Here is a 9,151-nt window from a genome sequence, read left to right on the forward strand (position 1 = left end):
AGAAAACACAGCGGGCATTTAGCAAATGCCATTAAAACTGGTGTAGACAGATGGCTGAAGCCTTATGACAATAGGAATAAAATCTAGTCTTACTTTCCTTTTCCATAAATTATCAAGAACGGCAAAATGCCCAAACCAAATTCTGGAGTGTGCAGAGACCCTGTTTTTAATTTTTCCTAATTAGTACCTGAAGAAGCTGATGAAGGGCTTCGTAATTCTGTTTGTTCATCGGTCGCTCCAAATCCTGCAAATGCTTCATCCTACAAAAGATTTACAAAAAAAAATGTACATGTAAGCATAACTTTCTGCAGAGTTGTGAAAAGATATACTCAATATTAATATGTATATTTTTTCACTATCTCCCCCCCTTTGGGCTCAAGATCTGTCATACATCATTAGAAATGAAAAATGAATGGAATGAACATTCATTCTTTCTCTCCTGCTTCAACAGAGCTTTGAGATGTGGGTTTGTGAAATCATCAGGGACAATCAGCATCTCTAGGATCCTCACACTGGATATGCTCAGGAGTGGAGGTGAGTGTGTCATTTTATCATGTTTATTTATAGAGGCGTGTGGAGATGCAGTTGAGGTCTTGTTGGCCCAGTTTGGAGAGCAGCTGCTCTCCAAGTGTGTGCAGACATTCAGACTGACTCTGCGCCACCTAGGAGTTACATCACCTCGCCAAAAAAGCAGATACCATAAAAAGAAAAAAAAACTGATGCACTTTGCAGCATCTGATACAAAATATAGAAAGCTATAATGTGAGCTGCAAAACTGTCTTTCGTCTGTTCAACATGTAAACTGTCATGACGGACAGTAAATACTGCTGTTTACCCTGGCAAGGAACGTTAATCTGAGCATCTGACGCTCCTCATAACGCATTCAAGCATCTTCATCATCTTCTATTTACGCTTCTCTCTCTTTATCTCCCGTCTTGCTTTAATGCCAGCATCCTCTCCTCTCTCCGAGCAAGCTGCTGCTCCTCGCTGGTGATTTTGCAGAGCCGAAGGGGGGCGGGGTACCAAAGGAAGGCTTTGACTCGCTGAGATGCAGTGAGTAGCTGACATCACAACATCCTTATTCGGGTGGCAAGATGTTGAAGCCGAACGCTCCGATGCATGGCGAGCGCACATGAATGCTCCGTGTGTACCTCGTGATTTTATCTGTTATCGTTGTAACATTTACACGAGTAAATTTTAAACATTTTAAAAATAAGTACATCAAGCACCCTGTGCATAAATTGCACACCGAGATGTAAACAAGCACAACATATGAGTGAGGATGCGGGGGAGGGGAGTGCATGCACACCAGAGTGAGGACCAGAGAATGGATGTAGGAGGATGCAGGGAGCGAGAGAGAGGAGGGGGGAAAAAAAAAAAGGAAGAGACAAGGAAACAGCATCTTGACCACCAGCAACAGTGGAAATGCAGCACTCCCCTGGGAGCTCTAGATGAAAAGGCTTCGGGTTTTCAGATTGCCCGTGCAGAAGCTCGACAGATCCCAAACCAAACAGGCCTCCCACGTACAACAAGGCTCCCCGTCTCCTCCCAAAACACAGATTCCACCGAGCTCTCGCTTTGCGCCTACTGACTGCCCAGCACAGAGAAGCGGCGGCGTGCGAAACACAAGGCTCGCCTTGAGCTTGACAGCACGGCGGGCAACTTCAAGAAGTAAACAAATACGGTAGTAGATTAGTGAGGTCACGTTCATGTGCCGCTGTGCCTCGCAATGTGTAACGTTGCAACGGGGTAACAGCAGAGACAGAACTTCCCTTCTCTCCACTTAGTCTCTTGAAATGAAAAGCAGTTTACATTGTTGCATGCGCTCGCCTTGAAGCCTTCAACAGTTTTACTTCCTGCTGATCCGCCACATCTCTTCTGCCTGACTGCTGCGTACATTACTTGACAGAAATCACTAATAGGTGGAGAACAGAACACCAAGCTGATTCATAGTTGGAGCGAAACTGTTGCTTTCAGGGGATGTTTGGGACTGCCCCTGTGAGGCGGATGGGAATTCGGTTTGAGGTACGCTTCTCTGTATCGTTTCGATGCCGCTTTTACATGCTGAGAGGCAGGCTGGACTTTTATGGCCTTTTGAGAAATCAAACTGATGCAGATAAAGTCTGTATGCAGAACTTGTTAGACACTACCGTCCCACACACGTCGCACCCTTTAGCAGAAATTCAGAAGCTGGTCCATGCAAAGCGCAAACTTTGTGCAGTCTCTTCAGAGAGCATCAGCGACTATCATCTGCCTTATTGTGCAGTTGATAAAACAACCACAGCACGGATTTCTGATCGGAAACACAAACCACATCTTATGCAGCCAACAAACACAGCTGTGACAGTTTCACAACAGGTTCTTATCTGTTAGTTTAGTTTTTAATCAACTGTTTGGAGGAAAATTGGTTTGAATCCAAAAAAGGCATCCATTGCCAACGAATGACAAAATGATGGAGAATTACAACAGTTGAACTGCGAATTATATCATATTGTTCTTCAACAGTCAGAGAGCTGCAGATACATCTGGGAAGTTGCGCTGCTTGTGTCAAAAATGAGGACTCAGGTCTTTGACGTTGAAACCTGAAGCCACAAAATCCGCAACTTCAGATTTTACTTGGACTGGGTTGAAAGTAAACCAGTGAGAGGAAATCATCTTTGTTCCCTTTGAGTTACTGTGGTGTATGTAAATTACTTCTCGTCACAGTAATGTTATGCATAGCATGAGTGATTTAATGTTTCTCAACTGTGCACGTCGGTGAAATGAGTTAAAGAAGACACACAGTGATGATATTTATTGGCACCATGGAGCAAGTGTTTACAGGAAGTCAGCCACCGGTCTGTTGAACTATGTTGGTTTACCTTGATGCTGCTAAATAGCCTTATAGTTCAACAGGAAATTAAAACCCTTTTATGTGTTTTCAGTCACATAAAAGGATTATTTATATTGTTTACGGTTTCATGCTAATAAAGTGATAGCATAGTACTGTGACTCAAGGTTGAGTCATGTTGCCTGCTCTCTCTGATGCACACAATGCTGCTTCTGGTCCTGTTGCACATCACAGTACATCGCTTTCTGCCTTTTCACAGTACAGATTTAGTTGTCATTGCGTGCTTTACACATATGTAAATACTTCTGTCGCATAATCTGGAGACCGTTACTGTATCTGTAGATGCTGAGTGACACACAAAAAAAGAAAGATCTGTAACTGTGGGTTATTTATCAGAAAATGTTAGGGTTTCTTTTTCAGTATGGACATTTCATTTGTCAGTTTTTCACTCCTCCTCAAGCTAAAAAAGAATGAAATGCTTGTTCTTAAAAAGACATTTGTATCAATCAGCAAGACAAGCCCAGAATTTTTCCACAAAGATTTCTGACTGGCGCAGTGTCCAATTATAACAAATTCCAGGAAGTAGCATAAAATCACTATTAGTCATCTTGTTTTATAGGGTAAATGGATGATTATCTCATTGTTTTTCTATGTCTTTTGATGACACATCTACTAGGAAAAAGGCCACAGAAGTGACTCACACCAGGACGAGTGCCCCGTCAGACCCCAGCAAAAGGTGAACATTTGCTTTTTGCAAGTGTTCAAACACCAAATACAAGTGCTTCACATTTGCCCTTCAGCACACCCCGTGGTGGGACACCTCGTCTCCTTATGTGTGAGGAAGAGGAGGACAGTTGGTGGACAAAAACAGGCGGGGTGTGGAACTGTTTCCCCGACACAACAACGTTCACAAAGGCCGGCAGACACAGATCTGCGTATCCACTCCTCCTAAAACAAGCAGGCAGCATAAACTCAAGTTTTAATCAGAATGAAGACAAAGACAACACGCCCACTCCTGATTGCAATCAGAGACGGGAACAAAGTCCGAGGGACACCCCTGCCCCAACCACCGGCAACACAAAGGGAGGGAAAGATGACACAATTGCCGCCTTTCTCCCAGTCAGGCAACTCCGAAAGCAGAGGTGAAACCCCCTTGCCCGCCTGCTGTAGCAGAATAAAGCCGTGGATGGGAGGGTCTGGGGCTAATTCCCCACCCAGCGTTGTCCCGTTGGGATGGGGAGGGTGGGGGTCGCCCAGCACCCTTTGATATCCCTGCCTGCACTCTTTCAGCCGCCGCACTTTGTGAGAGCTAGAATAAAAGCAGACACAAGGCTTCCTGCTCCAATCCACACGCTGTCTTGGGAACGGGTAATCGGGTGTGGGGGTCTTCCATTTAAATAGGCCAAACACCTGCCGGACTGAAGCCCCTCCGCTCAGCCACACCATTTCTCTTAAACCGCTGAGGCAAAGAGATATTTAGGTGGATACATCCATTCAACAGCCTTTCTGTATGAATGATTAAACTTTAATAATAACGTGCGAGGAGAAAAGATGCAGCAGAAGGTGAGATAACAAAGGACCCGGACAAAGAAGAACCGAGGCGAACTTTGCTTGGAGAGACAGAAAAAACTGGGGATGATTTCATTTACAAAAACATCTACATGCCCAATCCTTGCAAAAAAAAAAAAAACACAAAGAAAAACTATTTACAATTTGCTCACTTTAATGCCATAAGATCCCTCCATGCATAGAAAAGCAAATAAATGCCATCATTTGGACAGCAGTAACCAAAGGGCACCCGTTAGCGACACTTAAATAGGCTTAGTAATCCATTCCAAAGTGGCAGCTGTCAGAAGAAAAGTTGCTCTGCCTCTCAGACGGGGATGTGTGTGTCTGAAGTGGATTTGGATTTTTGTTTTTTTCTGCCTGGAAGGAGGCGGGAGGGGTGACCGAGTGTCCGGCTGGCGTTCTGTTCGGGGCTGCCCCCTGAGCTCGGTGTCTTGCGGTGAGCCTGGACAACCCTGCCTCGGTCTGGCCAGACAAGCGCTTCACACTGCTTCTTTTCATTACTGATGAAGTCACCATGCTACGTTACCCAAAGTTGATGAGGGTTTAATAGGCTAATCTGTGCCCACACATTAAAGTTGTGTTAAATGCGAGAGTGGCTCATATTATAAAGAAATATCTCCTTATAAGGGTTTTTATGTAGTATTAGAATCAAAGCAAATAAGCCAATAATATAATGCTGCTTAAATTGTGAGTGAAATAGAAGAAGGGTGAAAGAAATGCACTAATACTCCAGATTCTCTAAACAGTTCAATGTGTGACCTAATAGTTTAGATTGCTCCAAATCATTTATAATCTTCCATTGATAGTGTTTTGCAGTAGTTCTCAGAAGATCTGATTATCTCTTATAGAGTCACCAAACCATGAAGTACCATGGTACAAAGCTTTTTCTTCTCGCTGACGAAATCTTAAAAATGTAAATCAATAAAATCTGATATTGCACACTTTAGGCTCAATAAAAACTCAATGGTCTATCCATTCTATAATCCACCATTTTCAGTGTCAAAGTTTGGATTTTATTGAGCTAAAGTTCTGTGAAGGTATTATCTGTAACAGCAGTAGAAAGTTGACACACAGCAGTGAAAGCGAAGCACAGTGAGGAAATGGCCAGAGTGGTACCATGGACAGAGCACAGCCTTCACTGATTTTTGCAACTTGCTTTATGAACTTTCACATCTGCTGAATACAAAGCTATCTTAGCTGTTGCAAAACAAGATACAGGCAAGTATAAGAATGTTTACAGGTCAGACAGTATTAAATTGCTGGAACATTTGTCAAACTGTTACGTTTTTACCACTTTGAGGATGTACCGATTTCTGTACAAGCTTACCGTAAAGTATTTCTGTTACAGATAATTAATTATTACTGATAATACCTGTAAACTCTCTCACTTCACTGAAAACTCTCTCACTTCACTGGTTACTGGTATTAAAAAAATAAAGAGGCATTTTAAAAAGTTATGGTTTCAGTTTACTAAAGTTTCTGAAGTTTAAATTGCTATTTAATGGTGTGGCGCAAAAAGTCCCAGAATGATGAGAGGTCTTCTCGGGCAGAGAGTAGTCCAGATATGCCCCACTCTGCACTGCTAATCACCTGGCTAAATGACGGTTTCTCTACTTTTCCCTCACCTACTACAAAAGGAAAAACAAAATAGTTACAGCAAGGAAAAACAAGGATTTAGGAACCACAGTTTAGTTAATACAGTGGGCAAGCCACACGCAGTGTGCATCTGTTATGCAGCAGGTTGGCTGCTGGAGCAAACAGCACAACTACTTAACCTCACTAACCGGACCTGTGTCACACTATGAAGAGAGGCAACGCATGACCTCTCAAACTACCTATCAAACTACTGACCAGCTCTTGGCAAAGGCTGCACTGCAAAAATCATACTTGCAGTATTGGATAACATTTTGCCTAATAAGCATTTAAGATGTACACACAGGGTTCAGCATTAGATTATTTATTTGACTTAGGTTTACATAAAATAATATATTTATTTTAAAAAAATAAAATAAATAAATGTAATGTAGTAGCTGATACATTTTGACAGCATGTATCAAACACGTGAAACTAAATTCACAATTTCCGTCTCCAAACCACCACAAACTCAGCATGTATAAATACTGACGTGTTTTGGGTCTAAGAGCTCTGAACAAGAGCTCCCAACCTGCTGGTAAACATCCCCACTCAGTCTACTCCCACTGCAATGAACGCATGCTGCACATCATGAAGGAGGAAGATGGTAGTTCGCTAACGCGAACACACCCCCACATCACACGGTCCGTCTGGAAGGGGCTCGTTGTTATTGTAGCCAGCCCTGCATGCGCACTGTCACCAGCAAGCCTCTTTCCGCTGATAAACCTGCCCGCTAAACCTGCCCAAAGCTCCCGTCGCACGCCGAACAGCGCTGTAGTCATTGTGCAGCGTCAAATTGGGCGTCCTGGCCTCGTGTAATAAGCCAGATATTATGTTTGTGTTAGCTACGTACTTGACTGTAAGGAGAGGGGGGTGGGGGGGAGAACATGTCCACCTCCCATTTTCCTATGCATCAGCAATAGCCCCGATGGCTAGCGTGGCGTACAGCGTAGCATGGTAGCTGTCTTAGCTTCTCACCAAACAGAAACCATTTACGTTTTGTGTGCGAGTCCTGCTAACTTTAGCCCCTATGCTTTCACTCGACTGCGTAGCGATGAACCGCTGGGAGGTAAACACAGCAACCTCCGGAGTGCAAAACTCAACTTTACCAGCGTTTCAGGCAGGAGAATAATGGTGTACTTTGGGCTAAGGTATACAAACAGCTAGCATGCTAGCTAACCAGGCGAACGTCGCTAAAAGGTTACCACCTCGATACAATGAGTTAGCCCTTCTAGCTTATTTTGATAGTGCGGGGCTATTTAGCTGCCAATGATTCACTCCTAGAAAGCTAAACACGGGTTAAGCGAGAGGCGAACAACAACCAGTGCAGAAATACGCTGCACACAGCTAACTTCACGTTAGCTCGTCACAAACCACAACTGTACTCTCTCGCTTCCTTTAAGTTGCCTCATTTTTTTCCCTACGCATTACATGCTCGCTACAAAGACAGATACGCTAAATGTGGGTGTTTAAATGCTAGTTAACAGTAGGCCAGGAACACCAGTGCTTACACGGGACGTCAACTTTTACATTGTGAGTGAGAATGAATTTTCAGGAGAACATATGGAGCTACTGCGGCTCTATATCAATTTAAGTTACCCGACTAGTAAACCATAAGTAATGAAATAGGCGTGAGGTGTCCACTGGCTTGCATTTGTTCCGTATGTTAACGGGACTCTCGGATGTAACAGTGTAACACCGGGGGTTTCTCTGCTGTGGTTTTGGCTAACAGAGTGATGTTAGCTCCGTCTACACTGTGTGGATGTAGCATCTCTCCTCCTCCGAGAACAAACTTTCCTTCACCTTAAATGGTCCAGCTACACACTAAAAAACTTACTCCTTGTGCTTTTTCTGGCTAAATTTGCATATCAGCACGTTACAGTCTAGTTAAAGGCCACGCAGCTCAGTCAAAGTTAACCGAGCATCCTTCCAATGACAAGTTTTTTGGGGGCTGTGACCGTTAGCTCCTCTCCTCGGAGGGACCGAGCCGACCGGCCCGGCTGCCTCGGAGCTGTCGAACCCAGTGCTCCCGGCTGAGTCCCGGGCTTACCTCTGCGCTGCTGGAGTCGCTCGATTCCCCCAAAACATCCCGAAATTTCTGCAGGTTGCTCCTGATGACCGAAGAGACCTGTAGTGCAGCATCAAACCCGGGTCCGAGTCCGGCGGCGTTTGGCTGGGCTCCCGACACGCTCCGCAAAAAGGCAGTAACCCTGACACGGCCCGCTCTCCTCCCGGTACCGGAGTTGCTGCTCCCTCCGGGCCGAGCAGGGAACCGCCACCGACAGCTGTGCGCCATTTTACCTCTCTGCCTGTCTGCCCCTATGATCAGATACCTCGGTGGGCGGAACCCTAACCAAGCGCTCCACATAAACAACCTCTACCACAGCGCTCCGTTCACACTGACGAGCTTGTCGTCATGCATGTTGCGGGGCGACGCCGAAAGAACCCGGACAATGCATTTCCTCACTGGTCCTGTTCGGGATCTGCGTGGCCGAGTCCTAATCAGGTTCAGGGGTTTTGCCCGGGAAATAACTCCAAATTTAAACCACTGATCTGGGACAGGCTGTTAAATACGGCGTAAAGTGTGTTTCCAAAAAATCCCAGTGGCACAGAAACCCTAACCCTCAATGCGAAACAGTCATTGTGAGGGTAAAAGGCAGGTTGTGTCAAAACTATTAAACTTGGCAGAGCTTCAAACGGTGTGCTCCTTTTGTGCTTGGATGTTGGATTTGCCAAAGTGCCAATCGGGAATTCCCCCCCAAAAAAAAACAGTTTTCTGAAGCTGGAATCCTGACTGGTAAGTTCAAAGGACTTCCCAGAAATCCTTTGATTACCAGAAATAGTTTTCTTTATTTATTTTTGCATTGTTTACATTAATAACTACTTTCACGGAAGTCTCCAATAACATCAAAATATTTTAACATAATATAAAATTAAATGATCTAATAACACATTTAAAATGGGAAGTCATTCAATGCTACAACTCTCACCATCAGTTTTTATGGAAATGCTGTTTGTAACAAAATAAATTAGTGCTTTTAATGACATAATAAAACTCATTTAACTATTGATTATTTAGAAAGCAGCTTATAAAAAACCAAAGCAATAAAAAAAACATTC

At 44.1% G+C, this 9,151-nt stretch overlaps 1 protein-coding gene across 2 annotated transcripts in view; it reads right to left on the bottom strand.

Moving 5' to 3' along the window:
• The window catches only part of kmt2a (lysine (K)-specific methyltransferase 2A), a 39,888-nt gene extending 31,405 nt beyond the window's left edge, over positions 1 to 8,483 (bottom strand). Inside the window, exons 1-2 of one of the 2 annotated variants that reach the window (XM_055027828.1) lie at positions 8,082 to 8,483; positions 188 to 260 (exon numbers count right to left, since the gene is read on the bottom strand). In XM_055027828.1, the coding sequence (XP_054883803.1) occupies positions 188 to 260; positions 8,082 to 8,399 (391 nt within the window). In that variant the 5' untranslated portion in view covers positions 8,400 to 8,483. The remainder of the gene's footprint in view (positions 1 to 187; positions 261 to 8,081) is intronic. The other variant, XM_055027829.1, reaches the window with a different exon arrangement.
• Positions 8,484 to 9,151: the final 668 nt, after the last annotated feature.

Source organism: Poeciliopsis prolifica, unplaced genomic scaffold, assembly GCF_027474105.1.
Source record: "Poeciliopsis prolifica strain line A6 unplaced genomic scaffold, Auburn_PproV2 SCAFFOLD004, whole genome shotgun sequence".
Classification (NCBI taxonomy): domain Eukaryota; kingdom Metazoa; phylum Chordata; class Actinopteri; order Cyprinodontiformes; family Poeciliidae; genus Poeciliopsis; species Poeciliopsis prolifica.